Source organism: Myiozetetes cayanensis, unplaced genomic scaffold (genome assembly GCF_022539395.1).
Source record: "Myiozetetes cayanensis isolate MyiCay16 unplaced genomic scaffold, myiCay2020 scf20-37, whole genome shotgun sequence".
Taxonomy (NCBI): Eukaryota; Metazoa; Chordata; class Aves; order Passeriformes; family Tyrannidae; genus Myiozetetes; species Myiozetetes cayanensis.
In genome coordinates, this window is record NW_026087412.1 from 9,020,899 (window position 1) to 9,046,011 (window position 25,113).

At 42.6% G+C, this 25,113-nt stretch overlaps 1 protein-coding gene across 2 annotated transcripts; it reads left to right on the plus strand.

Annotated features, from left to right (window-relative positions):
- The first annotated feature begins 1,609 nt into the window (after nucleotides 1-1,609).
- Nucleotides 1,610-25,062, plus strand: PDXDC1 (pyridoxal dependent decarboxylase domain containing 1). 2 transcript variants are annotated; one of them, XM_050317132.1, is made up of 23 exons: nucleotides 1,610-1,739; nucleotides 7,061-7,134; nucleotides 7,682-7,747; nucleotides 7,987-8,070; nucleotides 9,050-9,196; nucleotides 9,736-9,925; nucleotides 10,720-10,788; nucleotides 11,254-11,332; nucleotides 11,858-11,942; nucleotides 12,815-12,863; nucleotides 12,965-13,066; nucleotides 13,224-13,349; nucleotides 14,422-14,472; nucleotides 15,460-15,523; nucleotides 16,820-16,908; nucleotides 17,615-17,720; nucleotides 17,806-17,977; nucleotides 18,323-18,441; nucleotides 19,277-19,398; nucleotides 20,845-20,937; nucleotides 21,027-21,123; nucleotides 22,309-22,413; nucleotides 23,231-25,062. In XM_050317132.1, exons 1-23 carry the CDS (start codon nucleotides 1,719-1,721, stop codon nucleotides 23,488-23,490), a joined length of 2,370 nt encoding a protein of 789 aa, XP_050173089.1. In that variant the 5' UTR covers nucleotides 1,610-1,718; the 3' UTR covers nucleotides 23,491-25,062. The 2 variants fall into 2 exon arrangements, with proteins under 2 accessions (XP_050173089.1, XP_050173090.1); XM_050317133.1 differs by lacking the exon at nucleotides 1,610-1,739 and having other exon boundaries at nucleotides 7,105-7,147.
- Nucleotides 25,063-25,113: the final 51 nt, after the last annotated feature.

The following is a 25,113-nucleotide window of genomic DNA, read 5'->3' on the forward strand; positions in this document are numbered from 1 at the left end:
CTCCCCACGGCCACGCCGGGCTCCCGTGGGTGATCACCCGCTGGTCACTGGGTTCATGGGCTTGTTTTTCCAGGTGACCGTACACTCACTCCCAAGGTGTAGGTTACTGTGTCTCCTGGGCTTTGGTCTATGTAGCACCATAGAGTCACTGTGCAGGCTTGCTGCAACTCACAGAATGGATTAGGTTGGAAAAGACCTCTGAGATCATCGAGTCCAACCTCCGATCTAACACCACCTTGTCTACAGACCATGGCACTAAGTGCCACATCCAGTCTCTTCCTAAATACCTCTAGGGATGGTGACTCCACCACCTCCAGACATTCCAATGTCTGATCGCTGTCTCTGTAAAGAACTTCTTCCAAATGTCCAACCTAAACCTCCCCTGGCTGTGCCCTCTTGTCCTACTGCTTGTTTTCCTGGGAGAAGAGACCAATACCCACCTCACTACAACCTCCTATTGAGAGACAAGTGTAAACTAGGCACTGTTTGCTTATTCTTTAATTATCTCCTCGCTGCTTGGTTACATGATTAGGTTATGGCTTTTTTTCTTTTCAATTTTGCTAGTGTTTTTTGCTACCCCGTGAGCAGGGCCCATGCACACCTGCTGAGCAGCAGCAGCCCGTGGGGTTCCTCCACTTTGCCCTCAGCTCCTCAAACAAACTGAGGAGAAATCCAGAAGTGATGTTTGGTGATTGAAGAGACTCGTGTACACAGCTCTGCGCATACAGAACCAATGCCACAAGGCGGATCTCAAACCCATGTAAGAGCTGACACCGAGAGTGGCTCCAGTCGCGCAAGGCAGCCCTCGGCCACAGAAAACGAGGAGCGCAGTCTGAGTTCCGCCTTGGTCCTGGCCACGGGCTCAGGCTTGACCGAGGGAACCATCTCCAGGCCGGAGGCGGTAGTTCGCTCTGTGGCCTGGATCAGTGCGTTTGAAAGTACCGCGGTGGATGACTATGAACAGGCACGGATGGTGTGAAGATTGCGATACATCTCAGTGCCAGCTGCCCGGCGCTGGGCCGACACGCCGTGCCAGGGCCCGGGCCCACCAACTGCCCTTCCAGCTCCTCATCCCGGTACATCCTGCGGGAAACGCCAACACCATCTGCACGTGGTGCTACCGAATAATGTCAACGGCGCTAGAGAGAAGAGGGACATGCATTGGAAGCACAGAGATAAAGCCCGGGCAAAGCCCAGGTTTGTGTCTCCGGGGGCTGCCCCTCTGAGAAAGCCCGAGAGCAGGTGCGAGCGCTCCGCCGGGCTGTGCAGCGCTCCCGCCAAGGAGAGGTTTGGTGGCACCGCAGGCGACAGCGGGGTGAGAGCCGAGAGGTTCGCCAAGGCCGGAGCCCCGCAGAGCCCTCCCGGGCGGCCACGGCATGGCGGGGACTCGAACCGGGGCACAGCGGGGACTCGAACCGGGGCACAGCGCTCCGCTCCCGGCCACGCGCACCCCGCCCCTGCGCATGCGCCGCCACCTGTCACCTCCCCGGGACCGTTCCACCAGGCCGCGCGGGGTGGGGGGGACCGGCCGCGCTCTCCCCGGTCCGCCCGCGCCGCGCTCGGCGTGGCCGCCCCGCCGTCCCCCCCTGTCCCGCGCGGCGCGGTGGCGCGCGCGGCGGGGGGCGGGGCCCGGGCGCAGGTGGGCGCGCGAGCGCGGCCCCGTCAGCGCTGCCAGCGTGGAGCGGCCGAGCCGGGCCGGGCCGGGCCGGGCCCGCGACATGGACGGGCCGCTGGAGAAGGTCTGACCGCGGGGCCGGGCCGGGCGGGACTGCTGTGGCGATGTGGGGCTGTGGGGCTGTCGGGATCGGTGCTGCCCCGGTGCTGAGGCGGCGTCGCCTCGCGGAGCCCCCCTGGGTGTGCCGGCCCCCCCCCCCCCCAGGCGCGGGTGTGACCGGCACGCGTGTCCCGGATCGGGAACTCGGGATAACTACCAGGAAATGCTTTGGGAGCGGGGTTGGTGTTTTCCTTAAAAAAAAAAAAAAAAAAAAAAAATTAGAAATGGAGCTTATTTCCTGGCAGTGCGAACAGGATAGGAGGGGAAGTGTTATTAAATAAAACATTAGTTGTTTGGGTTTTTTTCCATTTTCCGCGGAGGTGTTTGCTGCCCTGTGTTTGCTGTGCTGCCCAGGGCACTGTCAGAGCAAACACTGGCCGCGGAGCAGCGTGGGCGAGCGGCAGAGCCCATTTTGCCCCTGTCACAGTCCGTGGGTGCCCCAGGCCCCAGCCCTGGGGGGGCTCCTGCAGCCCGTCCCGCTGTGCGAGGACTGGGTGCACTCGGAATAATGAACAGTCTGGATGCTCAGGGGCTGGCAGTGCACGCACGCCCCTCCTCGCATCATTTGCTGTGCGTTTGATTTGATGTCATCTCTGGGATCGCCCAGAGAAGTTTGAATGGACGTGCTCCGGTAAAAGGGATGGTTTGGAAATTCGGGAAGCACCTTCCTGATGTGGCTGAAGGGTTGGTAGCAGAAAAAGTTGGGCATGCTGCAATCCACGCGAGGAACACGGTGTTACAGAGTATTTGATGGTCTTTAAAAGCTTAAGTTCTTTACTGGTGCTGACAAAAGTTACACTGATTGCTGCTTGTTCTGAAAGGTTTTGGTTATGAAGTAAAACTTAATTGAAATAGTAGCTTGGAGTATGGTCTCTATTAAATGGACTGAAAGAGAATTAATGCAGTTTTTTAGAGAAGGCTCATTAGTACACGGCAAGGGTAGCACTGACAGTTCTTAGCAATTTGCTTTCATAAGAAGCAATAAAAACACTGTGTAAGAATGTAATACCTACAGAAAGTCCATGTTTTGATTATTTATATTCTTTATGTGAGGAATAGTCTGTAATGGTGAGGGCCCTACAAAAACTTGCATGTCTGATTTTTTGATATATGCAGATAGATGTGTAGAAGGAGTTGTCATTTTTTTATTTCCTCTCTTTATTGTGATAAAAGTTGCATTCCTCTGCATAATAACATGTCCCAATAAGATTATGGTCTTTGAGTCACTTGGCAGTCAGTGCCCACCTGGAATAGCCTGCTTGAGATTGTGGTAAATCTGTACAATTTGCATTTTATCTCGTCTTGAGCATGAGCTGTCATGATAAGTCTTGTCCCTACATAAATAAATTTGAAATTCATCCACGCTGGGATACATTTATCTTCAGAGAATGTGTGTCCACTTACCTTGTGCTTATTTAAGCATTATCATAATAGATCACAGACTCTTTTATTTTAACCATGGATTCTCTCCCATGGATTCTCTCCTCCTCATGTTTTTATAGATGCAGCTAATTGGGATGCCAGTGAGAAATACTTTTAAACTTGTATTCAAACTTGTCACAACCTTGTATTTTTCCTGACCCTTTTGGTACCATCACCTAATCAGCTGTAGTGCAGTGGCACTGAGTGACTGCAGTCATTAGGTTCTTGCAGATGGAAAAAGACTTTTTTTAGCAGATGAGAAACTTCCTGAGAATTGAAGCCATTGCACAATAGGACTGCAAGGAAAACCATTGCAGAATTTCACACACAGGTGTGCACACCAACAGTCTCATAGTTTGATTTTGAAAATTAACTTTGTTTTATCACACATTATTTTGTGGAGGTTTTTTTTTTAATGTATTAATTGTGTGGTATAACTACAGTTCATTTTACCTGAAATCCAGAAGTCTTTTTTGGGGTAAACTTCAAATTAAATTATTCTGGAAGTCTGTGTTAAATAATAAATTCGGTTAACAGAGCTATGCTTTTAAATTTTTTTTAAAATACATGTTTGTATTTTTTTATTTTGATTTTCCCTCCATTTATATTTTGATGTAAGTGACCAACTTTCGAAGGATTTGAACATTTCAAGTTAGGTGACTTTGTCAGTGGTAAAACAGTGTACATTTTCCCCTTGTAACTCCTTGCTGTCTCTACACCAGTGTTTTCCCTAAACATGAAAAACTGTTTTGGTTTCTTGCTCAGCCCGTGGCTTTTGTCTTCTGATGCTGTGCTGTTTGCCACAACATCCTGGTAATTTTACAGAAAACTCATGACAGCACCTGCATGCAGGTCCTGCTGCATGTCAGGAGATAATAAAGCTTCAGAGAGTAAATATCTGTAAGCCTTGTGGTGACACAGTGCCATTTACATTCAAACCCAACAGGCATGAAATGGCTGCTTTCTTTTTTGTTATCTTAAACTTTTCTTAGCCTGCAGAATAAACACAGTATTCTTTGAAGAATACTGATATTGTTTGAGATTTAATTTAGTGTTGAGAACAGTTTTACCATCAAACCCCCCGGGGGGTTTGATGGTAAAACTTTCTTTTAGGCAGTTAAAGTAACGTAGTGGGGAACTCAGGTGTACTTCCCATGACATAGGAAATGAGCTACACCTCTGAGTTGCTTTGCACACACCTTAGTTTACGTAGTGTTTAAAAATCATCCCTTTATTTCATTAGGAGTGCAGCTACAGAAATGTAGAATCAAGATTGTAAACCGGGATCTGAAGCAGCATCCTCGTTTTTGAACTTGCACTTCATGTTCAGTCTCGTCACAGCTGGAGAACAGCCCCTTATCCTTTCCCCAGCTGCCAAGGGGCTCCAAGGTGTGACACAGGGCCTGTAAAGCCATTAACAGTTTACAGTTCAAAGTGCTGAAAAAAACTAGTACCAGGTTGGTTACAGAATAGGGAAATAACCACTAATCAACCCTATGATTGCAGGATAACCCCAGGGAATTGGATTAACACGTTTTGAAGGCAGTGGATGATAAAAGTCAAAACAGGCTTGGCTGTGTCGGGGTCTTTGAGGGGCTGAAGGAGGCAGGAGGTGTTGGGATGCTGAATGGACACCTGGAAGGAAGAAGCTGTGGCTGGTGCCTCCTTAGAGCCTGCAAGGACGTGTCATGTCCTGGAACTCGTGTGGTCAAAGACACCCCTGAGTGTGAGCAGAGCCAGGCCCTGCAGTACCAGGGGAAGGGCTGAGTTTTACTGCTGCTTCAACCCCCTCAAAAAGTGTGTTGTCCTGTGGTTCAGGAGGTGATATTCAAGAATTCATCCACAACTTGTTTTTAAAAACAGTATAAGACTGTGAAAAAAGTATTCACTTTATTTTTGATTGGATTCTCTACACACTTGGTCTCATTTACAGAAAAAAGTAAAGGAATATACTACTTTATTATAGCATGTTATTAAAGTGTGTTCAGAAACCTTTCTTAACTAATTGGTTTCTTGCTGCAACTGCCACACCTATTTTTCTTGGGGCTTAAAATAACCAGATGTCCTGCTTCCCACCTCCATGCCCTTACTGGTGAGCAGAGGAGCACATATATATATATATAAAATTCAGCATGCAGCAGTAAAAGGTGGGCATTTTTCTCTCCCCATAATTCAGAGGAGAAACTAAGTTGCTGCATATCCACTTAGCAATTGGAAAAGTTCAGAAGGGATTCATTTCCCAATTAAGCCCACATTAGAATTCAAGGATTTTCTGGATTTCATAGCGTTTTATGGAGCTTTAGTGTATCTTCTTAGGAGTTTTGAAGCTCTATTTTATGTATTTACTCTGCCAGCTTACTGGCAGGAGGGTTTCATGGGTGAGTAATTATTAGCAAGGCAGGATGAGTCACAGGTGTGGTTTGTAACTTCTGACGTGAATTTGATGTTGGGAGCAAACAAAAGCAGCTCAGAGCCCTTTCTGTAAAGCCTCTCCCTCTCTGTCCCCATCTGCAGCAGAGCTGTTTGAACACTGGCACGTGGTGCCCAGGGAGGTCCAAACAAGGAACTGCCTCCCAGCCATTGATCATGTCTTATGGCAGCCTGAATTAAATTATGTGAGATAGTCACAATCAGCAAATTAGTCTTGTCATTTACTCCCTTAAGGGCTTCCAGGAGGAAAACTGATTTTTTTTTTTTTTTTTGCCCCTGAACTTCTTTTCAAATTTTATTTGATGTGATGCAACTCTGGAAGCCACTGCAATTGTAAGGGAATATTGCCAATGTTTAGGTTTAGATTTTTCTTTTAGCTATATATATTGTATTCTGACTATTGAATGCTTGCAGTGTATGTCTTGAACTTTTTTAATATTTGTACTGCTTTTTCACTTAGTAATAGATTAAACTGTGGCCTTCATACCCAGCAGATGTTGTAGAAGACTGAAGGGTCAATTTATTGCTGAATGCTGGGAGTTCTGGTGGCAAAATATTACTCAGTACTTGCACTGTTCTTTTGTTCCTCCCCCAAACATTTGTTACTGGCCACTTCTAAAGCCACAGGATAGAGAGCTGTCAGTCTGGCTCTGATCACTGTGCCCATGCCTGGCTACTGATTCTTTCAGCCACCACCAACTTGTTATAATATGAATTAAATCTCAAAATATTTTGGTAAAAATAGTCTTTGAACATATGGCAGCTCTCAACTTTTTTTTTTTTTTGTTTCTTGATCAGTCCTCCAGATGAAAATAGTGTAAAATCCTCATGTAAATGAATCCCACTACCTTCAGTGGTTAAATCTGCTTTTGTGTCTGCATCTGCATGAGCAAAGGCATTTGCCTCTGTTGCCTGTGTGCCATCAGCAGGGGTGGAAAGTTGGCCTTTAGGAATAATGCTGCTGAAATCCCTGCAGTGGGGATTCAACTTGTTTGGGATTTTTCCTTTAAACAACCCCCACCTCTTGCCCTGGTACCCCCAACCTCAGCAGCCTGCAGGGGTAACTCCCAGAGACTCTGGGGTGTGGTACTCTTTTTTTTTTTTAATTTAGGCATTATAAGGAGCACTTGAACACTTATTTGTCTGACAAAAAAAAAATCTGACTTTCCTTGTGGAGGAAAAGATTGGATCTATCAATAAGAAACCCCACGTCACAGCTGAGTGTTCTTTTGGTTTATTTTAGGTTAGTAGGATTTTCTTGTTTTGTATATTTTTGAGTTCAGGATATTCAACATATTTTCAATGAGTACTTACAGGCTTATTTACAAGAATCTGGCTGGTGCATGGATTTGTATTGAGGATGCTCTGGGGACACCAATAAGATAAATGGGTTTTGATTTTTTAAGAAAAAAGTTGTTTTCTTTTTCCTGAAAGATGGTCGACCCTACTCTGGCAGAAATGGGAAAGAATCTGAATGAAGCCATGAAGATGCTGGAGGACAATCAGAGGTACCTGCAGAGGGTATAATACAAACCCACCAGCTCTTTGTGCTGAGGGGAGGGTTATTGGTGTTGCTGGCATTGAGCAGGAAAAAGCCTCATTTTCTTAGTAGTTTGAGGTCATATTGCCATTCTGAAGCTTACACCTCTACAAATCACTGTTGTTTGTCAGATGATGGGATTTTTAAAGTAAATGTACATATTTTTATGCATGGTCTGTAATATTCAGAACAAGTCCAGTGAGCCTGATGTTTCAGAGGTGTGAGGTTTTTTTACTATTATTGCAGTGCAAGTAACTTCTAATTAGTGTCTGTATGAGACTTTTCTGTGAGCTTTCTGTTCAAGAACAAAACCTCAAAACTTGGCAACTCTCTAATTCAGTCTGAGCTAAACTTTTGTTTGGTCTCATCTGGTTTGTTTATGCCCCCATTGTCAGTGAAATAGACTGCAGACACGTCAGTTTGTATTTCTGCAAGTCAAAGTCAATTACTTATTTGATGTTCTAAACCACAAATACGTGTTAAATGCATAGTTTATTCTTGTGTCTTTAACTTAGAAAAGCGGAGGAGGAAAATGAAAAGAAGTATGCACGGAAGGACATTCCTGGACCACTCCAAGGCAGGTAGGCAGCAATAATTTTTAGCTAATGCTCTTTTTTAAATATGTAAAATACACATAGCATGTTTGTCTTCCAGGCAACTTTAGTATTAATCATATATATAATCATTAACTGTAGAATACACTGAGTTGGAAGGACTCATCAGGATCATTGAGTCTTGCTGTGCAGTGTGACTTACCTTCTTTTTTTTTTTCTTTTTTTTTTTTTATTTCTTAATGTGGTTTTTGTTTTTTCCCTCCCAGTGGCCAGGATATGGTGAGCATCCTTCAGTTAGTTCAGAACCTGATGCATGGAGAGGAGGAAGAGGAAACTTCTCAGTCCTATAGGTAAGGCCAATATCAGTTACTGTGGAAGATACCTGATTTTATTGTATCCTGATTATTATAGAGCCTATGCATTTAAGTATAAGTTCTATATATGTATAAGTCTATATAATTTCTGTATATATTCAAATATTAAATATTTTCAAGTGTAAAATATCATGCAACCAGGTAACTTTTTGATGGCACCTTACATTGTATAATGAAGCAGAATAATCCATGAGGCTTGGCTTTCTTAAAATGATAAAGCTTTCATTACTAGTTACTAAGTTGAATTATACCAGGGAATTGTTTCTGATGTGACAGCTCATTTTTTCTACTTCCTGAAAGTTGTTTTAAGTCTGAAGGTCTTAATGCTTTGAATACCAATAAATTTTTTTACCACGTATCTCTGTGGATTTAGAAACAAAAGGAAATAAAATTTGTTTCCATTTTTTGTCAAATGGAAATAAGACTAACTAATCTGCAGAAGATAATTGAAAACTTAACATTTGAAGAACATTTTGGAGATTAAAAAGACACCTAAAACCCACAAGAAAAAAAAACAAACAACGAACAAAAAAACCCCCATGAAACAAATAAAAGCTTTGCCTCTAAAAATATTAAGTCTCCTGAGTGTCCTGTGCATGGGGAGAGAAAAGGTGTGTGTTTGATGCACTTTAAAGTCCCTTGTGTGTTTGATGCACTTTAAAGTCCCGGTGCAGGTCAGGTGCTTGGTTCCAGCTGGTGTTGGCTGATGGGCTCAAGGGCAGCTGAGGTGTTTCTGGGCCAAGTGCAGTGCAGGGGTTTTTGTGTGCACTGACAGTTCAGTGTGTAATGCTCAGTGGCAGGAGGGTGATTGTCATACACTGTACTTCTCTCTGCTAAATATTTAAATTGCATGTCAAGGAATTCTGCCACTCTACATTAAAAACTCATAGACCTAAATTTACTGCCATGTCCCTGGCTTGTGTTTCGTTGGCAGTTACTCTGTTCTGCCTTGCAGGCTCCAAAATGTTGGTGAACAGGGTCACATGGCTCTACTGGGACATAGTTTGGCTGCTTACATATCTGTGCTGGACAGGGAAAGACTGAGAAAACTTACAACAAGGATCCTTTCTGATACTACTCTCTGGCTCTGCAGGCTGTTCAGGTGAGTCCCTGGGAATAAGTTATGTGTGATGAGGGAGTGATGATTGTTCAAAAATGTGTGACTGGACTGGGGATGTCAACAGTAGAACCAACCCACTGTATCACAAACTTACAAATATTTGAGAGGTCTGAAACACAAACTTAACTTAGCCTTAAGAATGTGAGGTTGCATTCTCTTTAAAATAAGCAGTCCAGAATTTACATATATTAACACCAGAATGAAGCCTTTAGTGTGTTTCCTCCTGCACTCTGCTCTTAGTAAGCAAGGTTTTGAACTGGGTAAAGGCAATCTTAGGAACCCAGATGTTCTTCCTTTGTTATTCTATCTCTGTGTCCAATTGAAAATGTATACTAGGCTTCCCTCATTGTTTAATCTTGGCCTGTCCTATCAAAGTTTTCTTCTAATCTACTTTAACCTGGGAAAAGAGAAGGGTTTTTTATCATTTGTCCTCTGCTGAGCTCCTTTGCCTGTCAGTGTTACTTTAGTTACTAAACTGGCTGTTGGTTTTGTTGGTCATATTTTCTTGGCTTTTCTTGCAGGTATGAAAATGGATCAGCTTATTACCATGAAGATGATCGTGAAGGTCTCCTAAAAATCTGTCGCCTCGTTATTCACACGCGCTATGATGATTATACAATAGAGGGGTTTAACGTGCTCTGTTCTAAGCAGCCTGTCATTTACATCAGTTCTGCAGCCAGAGCAGGCCTGGGCCAAGCTCTCTGCAATCAGGTAAAGTCAATCAGTTGGGGATTTGGCTGCAAGCAGAGCTTGCAAGTAGGTCTGGGAAAAATACTTTCAGTTTTCGTTTACTGCCTGTGTTTTGCAGCAGCCTTACAGTGGGAGGAAGAGAAATTTTCTGCATATTTCCAGTGAAAGGATCCTATGTGCTAACTTTTTAAAAGAGGAGTGATTGTTTTCAGATTGCACTGTGCTTTACATAAGCTGTTAGCTGTGGTGCAATAGGCCTGAGCCCAAACATACTGGATTTGCAAACATTGAATTATGGCAAAATTAGTACTGAATGATGCCCCTGTACTGCTATGTTCAATAAATATTTATGGGTTTTTTTTAAGAAAAACTGTTGAGGCAGGAGTAGATTGTGCTGATCCAATTTCAGAAGATCTTGTTTGGGATAGTGAAATTACCCCCACAACCCAGAACTTTAAAGAAATCCATTTTTTCCTAATTATGCAGAGACACTACTCACAAATCAAAAATGTGGACTGCAGAGAAATAAAAATGGTATCATAGATGGAACTTGTCTCAGCCAAAATGATTTGGGAAGTAGGTGGTAAAAGTTCTCTGAAGTTGATGTCCTTGGTAAGCCAAGTGTTGCAGTTAACGAGTCAACTAAAGCTGACTGTTGTTTTTCTCTGTTATTAAGTTTCCTGCTAAAACTTGTCATCAAATTACTTTATAATGTAATATTAAGGTTTCTATTGTCATACTGGTTTTTGTGTATTTCTGTGAAGACAGGAAATGAGTGTTACTCAGTGGCTGAAATTCCATCCTTTTCATTGCAGCTGGGGTTGCCCCTTTCCTGCATGTGCCGTGTGCCTTGTAACACTATGTTTGGATCTCAGCACCAAATGGTGAGTTTGTCTTTCCTAAGAACTCTTTGGTTATGCCTTTTTTTTTTTTTTTTTTTCCCTCATTAAATGAATGTCAATTATGTTGGTAGGAAAAGCTTGTTAACGTGCTTTCAGCCTTTTAAGTCTTTCTGGTTTATAGCTGTACAAATCATAGATGGAAAATTTCTAGAAGCAGCTTGTATCCTGGTCTTGTAATTTGCAAAATATTTTTAATGGCATTTAAGTAAAGGTGCTTTTTAGTGCAAGACTTCTAAACCATGAGTACTCAGAGGTACCTTCACAAACTACATGATGTATCTGTGTTGTAATTTTCCCAAGTATGTATTTGACCTTCAGATTATTTTGCCTTTGAGAAGAAGAAGCTGCAAGCCACAATCCTGTCCATTTCTATTTTTAATGCATTTTTCCAGTTCAAGAGAAACAATTTGGTGTTTGACAAACATATTGTTTCCTTGTTGATAACAGGATGTTGCTCTGTTGGACAGAGTGATTAAAGATGATGTTGAGTCTGGAAAACTGCCTTTGTTGCTTGTGGCCAATGCTGGTAAGTGCTATGGACAAACAATAAAAAATAAACCCTGCTATTTCACAAATATATATATAATATAAAAATCAAAATATATTTTCTTAAGCAGCTTAGTGGTTGCATATCAAGAAATACCTTAATGACCACACAACAATTATCTGTCTAGAGGGGTTTTTATTCAGCTGATTTTAGGCTGGATTATACTGCTGTGGTTCTGCTTACGTCAGTTGATGTATTAATATGACTGTAACTTATTTTAGTGAGTGCAAATCTCTTGTTGAAAATCAGTTTCACGTTAACACTTCAGAGTTTTTTGGTGGATGTGCCATCAACTTTAGCTTGAAAAATTCCATTTTCCTCCTCGTTAACTAAACCCAACTGCTCGTGAACAAAACTTGCTCTAAGTACAAATGATGGAGGTGACTGCTACTTGCTTTGGGCTTGGAAAGATCTGTGGGATGTCAAGCAGAAGGAGAGGTGCTTTGTGCAGAGCCCTGGCGTGCAGGCTGACCCTGTGTCCGTCCTTGTCCCCGTCCATCCCAGGCACTCCCGGCGCGGGGCACACGGACAAGCTGGGCCGGCTGAAGGAGCTCTGTGAGCAGCACAACATGTGGCTCCACGTGGAAGGGTACGGCACTGGGAATTATTGCTCCACAACTGCGCTCATTACAAACTCCAACTAATTCTCAGCATGGAATTCTACAGCTAATCCGCTGGTGGGGAGCCACAGGGCCAGCTTTATTGTTGTCATGTTAAGCGTTTTATATGGTTATAATTCGGTCGTTTTGAGATAGAAATTGATTTACATACATAGGAAGAATTAATTGGAGAGGTTATTTCAGCATAGATTAGTGATTGCTTTTATGCATATGGTGATCTTACCTGCCCTTTCTTTGAAGAGCTTGAAGTTTGATTTAAAAGACCTTCTAGGCCAGGGAGGCCTGGAAGACCTTCTGAATGAGAGAGGATGTTCTACAGTGATTATTGAGAATGAGAAGGGAGAGTGAAATGGGTGTGGAGTAGATGACACTTGATGAAGGTTGTCAGGAGTGCTGCAGCAAGTGCAGTGTGCATCATAACCGAGAGGGGGATTAAACCAAGAGGAAGTGAAATTCCAAGAACTTAGACAATGTCAGTGAAAACTCCAGTGTTCCCAGTTTGAGCCTGGAGCAGAGAGACTGTTTCTCTTGGTATTTCATAGTACTATATTTGCATACTATTTATTTCTGATACCAAATTGATGCTAAATTATGAGTAGCACTTTAGGGGATGATTTCCCCAAAGGTTGGACTGAAACACTTTTAGATTGAAATGGATTTTTACTCTTGAATTTTCAGTCCTGGAATACCAAGTAGCAACATCTACTGCATTGTTAATGAAAAATATATGAACAAAAATTACCTCCCTTTATGCATCAACATAGAATATTTAAACTGCAGATTAAAATGCTGTCTGTTAATACATATTTAATGTGTGCTAAACCCACTTTTTTTTTTTCAGTGTGAATCTGGCAACTTTGGCTTTGGGTTATGTCTCCTCTTCTGTACTGGTATGTTTATCTAGAAACTTAATAATGTGCTCTAGATTTTAAGGTTATGATCTAATCAAAATCCGTATGGCTTACATTCTGCTTACTGTAATAAACTTCAGGCTGCTACAAAATGTGACAGCATGACTCTTACCCTGGGTTCCTGGCTGGGGCTCCCAGCTGTGCCTGCAGTGACTCTCTACAGACACGAGGACCCATCCCTGGTGAGTTCAGCTCCTCAGTCGAGACCTGGAAATTTTGCTTTTGATCACGGTGTAGTGTCTTGTTCTTGATAAAGATGTAAATTATAACTTGCAAAAGCTGGCAAAAATGGCAGCATTGAGGAGAGGTTAATAGTGTTCTGTTTGTTCTCCTCCTCAGTCCTTGGCAGCTGGGCTGACATCGAGCCAGCCAGTGGAGAAGCTCCGTGCGCTGCCCCTGTGGCTGTCCCTGCAGTACCTGGGCCACGATGGCATCGTGGAGAGGATAAAACACGCCTCCCAGCTGGTCAGCAACAGCTCAGCAGTGCTTCAGGATAGCTGTCAATAGAGCCTTGGCATGACTGGGGTGCATTGTAGAAGGAGCAACTGAAAATACTGTAGCTGTTGACAGTGGAGCACATTGGTTCATACTGTTACACACAGATGATGAAAGCAGAGGAGAGTGTCTGGGGGAAGGATGTGCTTTTACTGTTAGATTGTTGTTTTTTTAAAAATCAAGGCATAATCAGTCTTTGTTCTTTCTAAACAGTGAAATAACAATCACTTTTTTTGTCACTTTTAACTGTTTGTGCTTGAAAGCTGTACAGAGAAAGGCTTTCTTATTTTCCTACTCTACTTGGCATCATACTTATTAAAGTGATAGTAAATTACTTTTAGTAAGAAGGACTTCAAGACACTTTTTGAGATACAGTGGGAAGTGCACTGTTTTTGAAGTTGAATCCTTACCTTAGTAAAAATAAGGTCCAGTATAATGTATTAGTTACTAAATGTGATGTTTACATGCAAAACACTTTCTTAAAGGTGCAGCACATACAAAAAATCAAAGGCAAAATGGAAATGAGAAGTCTCTGTAGTGGTTGGTGAAGAAGCTGTTGGCATGAAAGACCTAAAGGAGTGAGAGTGTCATTAGTGAATAAGATTTTGTGGCATCTAAGATTGATCTTTGTTTTTATAATAGTCTATTAATACTCTTAAACCACAATGTAAGAGTGTCTTTTCTAAGAAGAAAATGTTAGGAAGCCACCAGAACCAGTGGCTGTGATAGCTTTGAGAAAGTTAACTTGTGCTACAGCACTGCTTTAGTTGGTCACTGGAGTTGTAACATCTCTGGAACTTTGTCAGCAAATACACCAAGACTTTATTTTAGTGAAAATCACTCTGTAGTCAGTGTCTTACTAAAATAGACAGTATTTTTCTCTTACATTCTAAATTTACAAGTAAAAACTGGATGAATCTCTGAGGTGTTGTAGGGGTTTGTTCAAAAATAGGAAGTTACTCTTTAATGTTTTTCAGAATAATTTTCAACTTCTAAATCTGTGTTTCTCTTCCTTTTGTTCCCCCTCTGTGTGGTCTTCTAGAGTCAAAGGCTGCTGGAAAACCTGAAAAACCTGGATTTCATTAAAACTTCGGTACAGTCTGCTTTTAATGCTTTGGTTATATAGCTTGGTGTCTGTCTGCTAAATGATAATAACTTTGACTAAAATAGATATTTTAAAAATGTTACTTAAATCATAGCCACTGTTTTGAAGATGTTTTCTGCTCAAACAGAGCGAAATGACTTGTTTGTGTGTGACCTGCAGATTGAGTTTGTTCCACTGCTCTCTGCTCATGCACTTCGGGAGCTGACAGAGTAACCTCCAGAAACTATGTTCAGAAGTTGATTTAATTCCATTTAAAACACGGATTTTCTCAGTAATACATCTGTGAATTCCAAATGCAGTTTCTGTGAGATGTTCTGTCCAACAGGGTTTGGTGATTTTACTCCCTGCCCTCATGCTCCCAATTTTAATTGACATTGATGTATAGAAAATGTAGTCAGCTTATTGAGTAAGCTGTAGAGTATTAATGGCCTTGGAAGTTTAAGTTACTGTCTCATTTACCCTTTCCACTTAAATAAATCCTGCATCTTTAGGATTGTGAAATGCAGCCTCAGGTTGCCTCCACACCCAGTCCATTTCTCCTACCCCCAGGGCAGGATCAATTATAATCTTGTTATTCCTACTGAAACATCCTTGATGTTTCCCAATGATTCTGCGGTGATTCCCAAGCGAATTTTTTAAATGCTAATATCTGAAAATACTCAAAACTAAATAAACTTTGTAATGCTTGCTATAGTATATTTGCTAATCGCTGTATTTAGATTTTATGCTTTATAGTGCCCAAATTTTAATGATGCATACCTTGAATTAATCCAGTTCTGCCCTAACTGCCTAATGATTTACTTTCCTGTGTTTAGAGATGTTTGCTTCCACTCCTGGAGCTCACTTCCAGTACTGAGATAGTGTGAACATTGTTACTGCTGTCAAAACAAAATGCTCTGCTCTCCAGTCTAAGGAATTATGCACACTGTTAAATCTTTAAAAAATACAGACAAATATATCTATTTTTTTTTTAAGGTTGAAGATGAACTGAGTTCACCAGTGGTGGTTTTCAAGTTTGTCCAGGAATATTCAAATAGAGGTATGTGATTTACTGAAAATCAACCAAAAAAAAATTTCTCTTTCCAGTATTTTAAACTAATAATTCACTAAATGAATTTGAGATAGATGTTTTGTAGTGCACTTCTCTTGTGTAACATGCTTTTTAAAAGATTGTGAATGCTGCTCATAATCTAGTGACACAATCCATACACGTGACAGCTGCTTTTTTTAGATAGACCGCAGTGGTTTAAATTTTCATAACAAGTAATTTTCTGCCTTCTTGAGTGAGGAGAGATTTGCATACGATTTTGATCTTGAGAGCAGCTGAGGGAAGTCTCTCACAAGCTGCAGTGTTTGACTGTGCTGGTGGGGGAAGCTCTTGGTTTGTTGAGGTTTCCTGTTCTTTCAAACACTTGGTGGCAGTGGCAGGCACCGCCTTTCTCCAGTTCACTGATTACACTTGGCTGTTGCAGTAAATTAAAATCCAGCAGAACACATCAGGAGCTCTGGAAATGCTGTCACGTGTCTCTGAGCAGGACATCTGCACTCAGATGTGCTCCCAGGACGGGGGATTTTGTCCCCTCAGTGCCAGCAGAGGATGTTGCTGTGCTGTTTGTGGTGCACACCCTGAGGGTGGCAGTGTGGCCGTGGCTGAGGCAAAACTGCCAGAGGAACCTGTGGTGTTGTTAGGAGTGTTGGCTTTAATTGCCTGGGGATTTTTTTGTTGGGCATGAGGGACTATTGATTGGGGTTTAATCCAAGTCATGGTTGTACTCACAAAGTAAACCTACTCATCCAGCTCCAGTGACTTGGTGGATTGCTTTGTATATTGATTTGAAAAGCTTTACTAGGGAGAAGTCACCCACCTGAATTACAAGGATGTAAAATGTCCATTTCTGCATGGTTTATGTTTATAATGGGCTCTTAAATTCTTAGTAGTAACTTTGTGTGGCTTAAAACCAAGTACTCATTAAAACTTGATTAAAAAAAAAAGTAGCTGAATGCATCAAATTAAATATTGCAGCCTGCTGAGACAAATTTTGTGAAAACACTGAGTTTGTTTCCATTGGGGCATTTGAACCTCAAAACTCACAAGTATTTTACTGAGTTTTTTTAAAAACAGTTACATTCAACTGTGTTTTAGTTCTAGTATTTATCCTGTTCAGCATACCTCTACAGAAAAGTCCTTGCTGGTCTGGTTGAGGCCCAGAACATGGTGTGAATGTGTTATGTTACCTAGGAAATGTAATTGTCTTTTATCTAAATTTTAGGTTGCCTTTTGTTTAATTAAGTAAATAAAAATCCACTTCTGTGATTGTTATATCTTTGGATCCAGATCAGACCTCACATGCTGCACAGGCCTCAACTATTCAGCACCCCATCATAAGCAACGAAAGACACATTTATGACACTTTCAATCAGTGGGTAAGAATTTGATGCTTTTCTCTTTAGGGAAAGGGAAGTGACAGTGGAATGGTTCAGGGGTTCATTGGGATTTATAAACCCTTTGTTAGACTAGTTTGAAAGTTTTTGTTCTCAGTCTAATATCCTTTGCAAAACTAGAGGATATTTTGGATTTAAAAGGTTATTTTGCTCTGGAGCAAAGCTGCTTTCACATTTCTGATTATTTTACATGTAATTACTACTGAAGTCATTCCTGCAGCTTAAGAGCTGTTGGTTTTTCCCTTGGTCTTGTGGGAATATGTGAAAACTCTTGAATTCTTTTAAATCAGCCAGATACTCTGTTGACAGTGTCCATGTATTCTTGAATAGACAGCCTTATTTTCCAGCTCTGGAGGGTAAATTCTAGAAACCTGTGCTGTCAGAGAGCTGAGCACACGGCTGGGTTGGGTTGGGTTGATTGTGCTGTAACCATGGCCATTGAGGGACAGTTCTGCAGAAACTTATGATTTGTAACAATTGTAGCTTATCCTGAATTTTCTCGATTCTAAGGATGTGTCAGACTCAGTCATGTCCCCAGTAGGCTGAAATGTTCTGGTACGAGAACTGATTTTGGGAAACAGGGAGAACTCTTTGCATGGGGTTCCCCTGAGCTGAGGGCACAGCCTGAGGCAGGGACTGCAGGAGATGATGCTCTGTGGGGGTCTCTAAGTGTGCCCTGTTCCTGCAGCTGGGAGAGCAGCTGGCACAGCTGGTCCCTGCCAGTGGAGTGGATGTGGTGGAGCTGGAAGATGAAGGCACCTGTGTGCGCTTCAGCCCCCTGATGACTTCTGCAGGTAACACTCCCTGCAGGCAGCCCCTGGTAAATGCTGGCCTTTGCTGCCATCACATACATCACTCACTTACACATCTGCTCTTTAGTTTTAGGAACTGAAATACAAGACATTGATCAGTTGGTGGACTGCTTGAAGATGAAGATACCGGTATTGACAAGCACTCTGCAGCTGAGAGAGGAGTTCGAGCAAGAAGTGAGAAGAACAGTTGGCCTGTTGTATATTGAAGATCTTGGCTGGCCTGGGTTAGGTGTTGTAAGGTAAATTATCTTCTTCATTGTTTGGATAAACTGTGCTTGAACAGACAGGAATACATGACTGATATGCTGAATAGCACTTGAAAAAAACCTCCAAGTGCCTGTTCTGATCCTTTGGGAAGGCTTCTGAATAGTCAAAACAGTTCAAGTATAATCAGATACAAATCTACTGTGTTGAGCTTGCAGTAGCAGACTCGCCCCACCCCAGCATCTCTGATTACAAGTGCCAGTAAACTTGCTGATCTGAGCTGTAACATCCATAAAATACAGCAACTTGCAGAAACGTGCTAAATGTGCAGGTATTTTTGTATGTACTGTAAAGTAAAATTACCATTTCTTGGCTTGAAGGTACAACTACCACAGTGATGAGAAGAGTGATGACAAACAAGAAAAAGAACTCGAAAAAATCAATACAGAACTCCTGAAAAAGTTAAATGAACTGGAGTCAGATCTCACTTTTTCTTTGGGTAAGTGCACTGTTTAAAAAACTTCTGTTCGAGCTAATGGTCATTGTCCTGTCTGTGTTAGAATGGTTTGATAGGTCATTACAGTGCAAAATTAGCTGCTGCCTACGTGGCTACTGCACAAAGAACATCTGTAACTGTTTCCTCCTCCCCCCTGTTTCAGCTGGGAAGTGTTCCCCAGGTGAGCAGGGTGCACTGTTCCAGAAATACCTGTGACAACTGATTTATGGGCAGCTCCACCAAGAAGAGTTTCCTTGTCAGAACGAATAAAAGCTGCAGTGTTTCCTCTCTGTAAACTCAGCCTTCCCAGGTTGTGCTGGATCTAGTGAAGAGCAGATCTCATTCCAAACCCACTGGCACTCACTGTTTCACTGCTCTCTGTGGCTGGATTAAAAGCTTCAGATGACTTTTGTGATAACTGGCACACTTTCCCATTTACACAGTGCCACATGACAGCTGCAGTAGCAATAATTTGCTTACTCAGAACTCTGCTCTTTCTCCAGCCAGCTTTCAAGAATTAAGTGCCCTACGGTTGTGGAACCAAGTAAGCTGTAAATGGCAGGACTTTGAAACATATTTAACTCTGATATTTATAATACTCCTTGAGTGTATAAAATACCCACTGTCTTTCTTGCTCTGATTGTTTTCTGTCTTTGCAAACCCCCAGGGCTGAACTTTTTTGTCTACGTAATTTATACCCATGCAGATCCTGCCCTTAATTACTGAAGGGGGGGGTGTGTATCAGGATTTCCAGATGGACACACATGGGTGTTGCAGCCACTGCAAGATTGTGCCAGGTTTGTACATCACAAAGACTTGGTTCTCCCTGTGCTCCCAGGTCCAGAATTTGGGGGGCAGAAGAACTGTGTTTACATTGGAATGGTCACGGACGATCTGGATGTGTCGGAGTTGGTTGAAACCATCGCAGCAACAGGCAGAGAAATTGAAGAAAATTCAAGAGTATGTATTAATAAATCCCAGAATATTTCAGTGCCCTTTTATTTCCCCTTTCATATTGGCTTCAGGACGTGGTTTTGTTCTTTGTGAAAGTAAAAGTGGTACTTGCCTACAACAGTCTTAATCACTGTGGAAGGAATGTTTTGTTACAGATGGTGATGTTCTGAGGATGTCTGGACTTGTGTTCATTGTCCTGTGTGCAGTTATTTTAATGAAAAACTTCAGTGATACTGAAATAGGCTCATTTTGTCACTAAAATTTAAGCTGTCAAAAAACAAAAGTGAAGGTGAGGGTTGATTGTGAGCTGATGTTTCTTTTCACTGCTTGATGTGGTGGGATTGAAATTCTTTATATACCAGTTTTAAGATAAAACTATGCCTTAAAATATGTGAAAAACTTTAAATTGGTGTCTTAAAACCAGAAATTACAAATAATCTATTAAAGTAATAAAGCTGATGATGCAACTCCTATTTGTCGAAGCATTTACCTGACTAGAGTTCTCCAGATGTTCTCTCTGAAGCAGAATCCCTAAATGACCTGCATCACAAATTAACATCTCTCCCTTCTTTCCTCTAGTCTTGGGCATTTAATTTCCTCACCTAAAAAATAAACAGAACTTCAGAACTCCTTGGCCTGTTTCTGCCCACAGGAATATGGTGCCACTTGCCCCGTTTAGGTGAGGGATGGTTGGTACAAGGGGGAAGCTTTTAGAAAAAAACCTGCATCAGTGCCAGCCTGCCCTGAGGACATGGAGTAAATACAGTAAAAGTCAGAACCAAAACTGAAGATAAACATCTTGAGTGGACCAGAAAACACACTGGAGCACTTCCTGGTGCTCCAAGTGCAGTTCCTTTGCACTCCCTCCTCTGGCTGTTGAGCTTTGGGGGTCAGCTCCTCACTGGACTGGTTTGTCCCGTCCTTGCCCCGCAGCTCTCCCAGTGAACTGCCCGTCCTTTGCAGTGTCAAACGTGGCTGGTGCTGGCCTGGGCTGCCACGAGGACCAGAGTGGCAGCTGTTTATGAGATCAGAAAAACAAAGGGAGCCTAGGCTGGCATACACCTTGTTAGACTTGCTGCAAGGCTGGTTTAAGTCCCAGGTGCTTCTAGAAAGCAAAATGTGCTCTATAAACCTAAAAATGCTTCCCAGATATTCACCTTAGTTGCTAAGCAGGTCTTCAAAGACTTTGGGTTACAAGCTCGTTTCTAAGTGTTAAGGAAAAAAAGTACCCTTGCTGTTTAAAATTACATTCTCTCCTTTGGGTTTATCTGTTAAAAATCCTGCAGTCAACCTGTGCATTCTTTAATTTACAGTCATAATGAAACAGAGGTTGTCAAATACTGTCTTAAATTAGAAAAATACCTGACTACCCTGTGTAGATCCTGAAAACTTGAACTGAAAAGACAATTTCAAGTCTGAATAATACATGTAATTATTTCTGTGTTTTACTAGCTGTTGGAAAACATGACTGAAGTTGTTAGGAAAGGGATACAGGAAGCACAGCTTCAGCTTCAGAAAGCAAACGAAGAACGACTTCTGGAGGAGGTGAGGCTCTAAACACCTGCTGTACCTTGAGAGAACTTGTCACAAACAGGTCACCTGCTCACCAGCCAGTGTTGGGTTGTGCTTTGCAGGGGCTGCTGCGACAGATTCCTGTAGTGGGCTCTGTGCTGAACTGGTTTTCCCCCTTCCAAGCCTCTCCGAAGGGAAGGACGTTCAATCTGACAGCAGGTAAGGGCACCTGCACCGTTTTGCTGTTGCTGGGGCTGTTCCCAGTTTGACACTGAACCTGCAGCACCTTCCTGTGCTGGTTGGATCATGAGTGACATGATCCACCCTCAGGATCTACAAGAACATGCTTTGCACGATTTCTGCAACACCCTGGAAGAACCTCCAACCCTCAGTCATACAGTTTACATTTTGCTCTTGTGTGTTGAGTCCCATTAAGAAAGCTGTGACAGACACTGGCATTTGTTAATAGAGGAATAATTTCTGGGACTTTTGGCTGCACATGCTGCAGGAGTTCAGGTTTATGAATGTGTGAGCTGGTGGGGTAGCTTGGCCTTTGCACGCTGCTCCCTCCTGTGAGTGCATGTGCACCCTCCCCAGAGTGCTGGCACTGTGCTCTGCTGGGCCCCTGAACTGTGGCTGTCCGAAATCCTGGCTGGGGATATCACCTGTGCATGTCCAGCAGGGACAGCTTACAGCCAGCTGGGACTGGCATGGACTGGGCTGTGTGGGAGACAGCAAAGAACAGAATAGTACCATGGGAAAGACATTTGTTTTACTCTCGTAGTTGTAATTCACATCTGGTGATGTGGAAGGAACTGCCTCTAAGCTTTTACATCGTTGAGATTGATATACCAACATAATACGTTGTGAAATTATAAATTTCCACTTTGAAAATACTGTGGCAGAATTAAGAATGAATATTCTGGACTCAGCAGTGTCTGTCACACCTGGCCTGGCTGGCTGTGTGCCTGTAACCTGCAGGGAAGGGTTCCTGCTGTGCTTGGGGCCTTTCTGGTTCTGGATGCACCAACTGGAGGCCCTCCCAGCAGAGAACAGCCAGGTTCCCCTGGGAATGCTGACCCTGCATGGGTAGATGCCCCTTCCACGTGCACTGCTCCACAGCTTGCAGCTGGGAACATGTCAAGTGCCCAGGGCAGAATGGAAAAGGGACTGCAGGGTATAGCAGTGTGTGAAGTGAGTGTGATCCATTTCTGAAGTGTGAGCACTCGTGTCCCAGGTTACTCAGAAATGGATCCACCAGCACGTGGCAGTTTGAACTCAACCAGCACATGCAGTTTCAGAGATGTGCATTAACAAGCAGACTGTTACATACCTTACAAATGCAAACAGAAAACTGCTCCAGCCTGGGTTATGACCAACTTTTTTGTGGTTTTAAACCCACAGGCTCTCTGGAATCCACAGAATCCACGTACGTGTCAAAGGCCCAAGGAACAGGCACCACTCCACCACCAACTCCCACCTCCAGCCTTGCAAAGCAAAGACTTCCTGGTGAGTTTCTGTGTCTTAGTTTAATTTCTAAAACTCACTGAAACATCCTGATACAGGATGAGCCACATGATTTACCATTTTTCATAATATCTGGAACTGGAGCTCATCTTCTGCCACCTTAAAAACCTTACTGTACACATGGCACAGACCACCACCCCAACCTCTTCTCCCCACAAATTCTTCCTGGGACTACAGGAAGTTGTTATCCCATTAACTGACAACAGTCCATGAAGTCTGGAATCTTCCTCTAGAATATTATGAGGTTATTGAGCTTTATAAAAATGAGCAAGAAACAAGCCAACAGTTCTATCTGAAATAGAAGCATAACATCATGTAATCATGTAGTTCAGCAACTGCATTTCTACTGCTTCCACATATTTTGTGGACAAAGTCCTTCTAAGGTGAAGATCTGTTCAATCTGTGGCACTCTCTGTATAGTTGTATTAGTAATTAATGCTGATCTGATTGGCAGGAAACCCACAGTTCTAACTCACCTTTTGAGCAGGTGGCTTCCAGCCTGTAGTTTTCCATGCAGGTTTTTTCCCTGGAATGACTTCAGTGTGTGTGTAGGCAGTTTGGTTCCAGCTCAGTTTTACCTGTCCCTGCATTTACAGGATACAAGGACAGGTGCTTTTACTTTGCAGACCTGTCTCTAATTGCAGGGGAAGGTGTCAATATTTAGGTACAAAGTAGCACCCAAACAAAACCTGGTTTTTTGCTGTTGTAGAATTCCAATGCTTCCTTTGAAACTGAACTTGTGCACAGCAGTGTTTGTGTTTGCTGCCTTCATGGGTACTGTGCTTCAAACACTTCACAGGTCAGAAAGCTTTTAAAAGGTCTCTACGAAGCTCTGATGGGTTCAGTGAGACCAGTTCCATCAGCCACTGTGATGACCTGGAGAAGATGGATCAGAGACCCCCAGCTCTATCCCCCAGCCAAGAGCAAGGACCTTTGGAGACAGAAAAACCAGAGGAGCAGAAGGAGGTGGCACAGGCACAGACAAACACTGAGGACACTCACAGTGACAAATCGCCACCTGACTGTGCAAAGGGAGAGGAACAAGCAAGTGAAAGATAAAATCCAGTGTGGATTTCAGACTTTGCCAAGGCAGCCCCTGCCCAGGGAGGCAGGGTGTTAATGATGCATTGCAAATGTGAACAGTGCCACACACTAGTACAGTAATAACTACTGTAACTTATTAACTGGGATTTTGCACAAATATGAATTCCCTCCCCTGGGACAGAGATTTGTCTTATCATACTCTTGTTACAGTTGCTTTAATCCTCTACATGTCCGTGTCACCAAAGCAGTAGTGAAATTTATTGAGTGCTCATAAACATTTGTAAAAACACTTGGCAATTATCCTTCCTGCAGGAATCTGCATGGTAACACTTACTGACAAACCCATCAGCCATGCACAAGGGTAAAAACACAGTTGCACCCAGTAATTATAAAATGATCTTATGCTACTACATTTTATATTAAAAAAACCAAAACCAACTGCCAGTTGTTCACCTTTTTAGTATTTACAGTTGAGTTTAGCCTCTCCTGCAGTCACACTACTGTCCTGCTTCCCTTTGTTACCTTATCCAGCACCTTGCCCGGCAGCCGCGCTGGGAGGGCCCGTGTAAATGGGGTCACTGAGCGTGCTTGGCCAGCCACCATTTGTTCTGCTGTTGTACTTCACACACCCAGCCTGGGTGCAGTGGAGACCAAGTTTATGAGTTCTGGGCCTTTTAGAAAGAGATAGTGCCTCTGCATGCCTGAGCAGCTCCCTGCTTCCACCCCTGGGAAGGATCACCAAGGCACCGTTGCGTTCCTTTGCACGGCATTCACACACCAAATCTGCTCGCACACGTCGATGTGGTGTAACTGGAGTTCTTTCTGTTGTGTATTTTTAAAGATAGCTGTAGTAAAGCTTGAAAAACCAATACATTTGTGATGGTTTCAACACTTATTTTTTTTGAATAACAGTAACTTACCTATGGTAGGAATTGTACAGACTCTAAAGGAACTCTTTAGGTTATTTACAGCACAGCACAACTTCAGAGTGTCTGGGACTACTTTGGAAAAATCAAAACCCAAGGTCTAAAAGTGTTTTCCTCCTGGATCATCTTAATCACTTTGCTGCAGATTTTCAAAGCCTCTTCTGGAAAAATCTCTGGCAATACTTGCTTTCCCTGAGTTACCACCTCATCCCTGGAGAACTGGATACAAATACTGGGTTTTTTCCTCCCCTCCCGCTGGGTATCCATTAATACCATAATGGCTGTGGTGGTCCTGGGGCTTACTTTGATAATCTGAAAAATTTAGGGTTTTTGAATTGTACTGTCATCTGATTTGATTCTCAGCTCCTCAAGCCTGCAGGGCTGGGATGCCACAAACAAGGTTAATTTTGCTGTTGGGGTAATTTATGTAAATCAGTGCAATTTTTCTAAAGTGCAAAAGCAATTAAGTTGACTAGTCTTCCTCCTTGGTTTCTTTGGTGCAATGAAGTATGTTAATAATAAGAGTAATTTGTTGGAGATGAAGTTATCACCACAGAGATTAATTTTTAATGTTTTTATATTTGGAAGTGTTAAATCAGTAGTTTTGTTGGAATGAGCTTCATTCTTCTGAATGTTTCAATAAAGATTCTTCAAATTATCACTCTGGAATTAAGTTCTTGTTGAAGGACACTTCCCTCCATTTCAGCAAGCT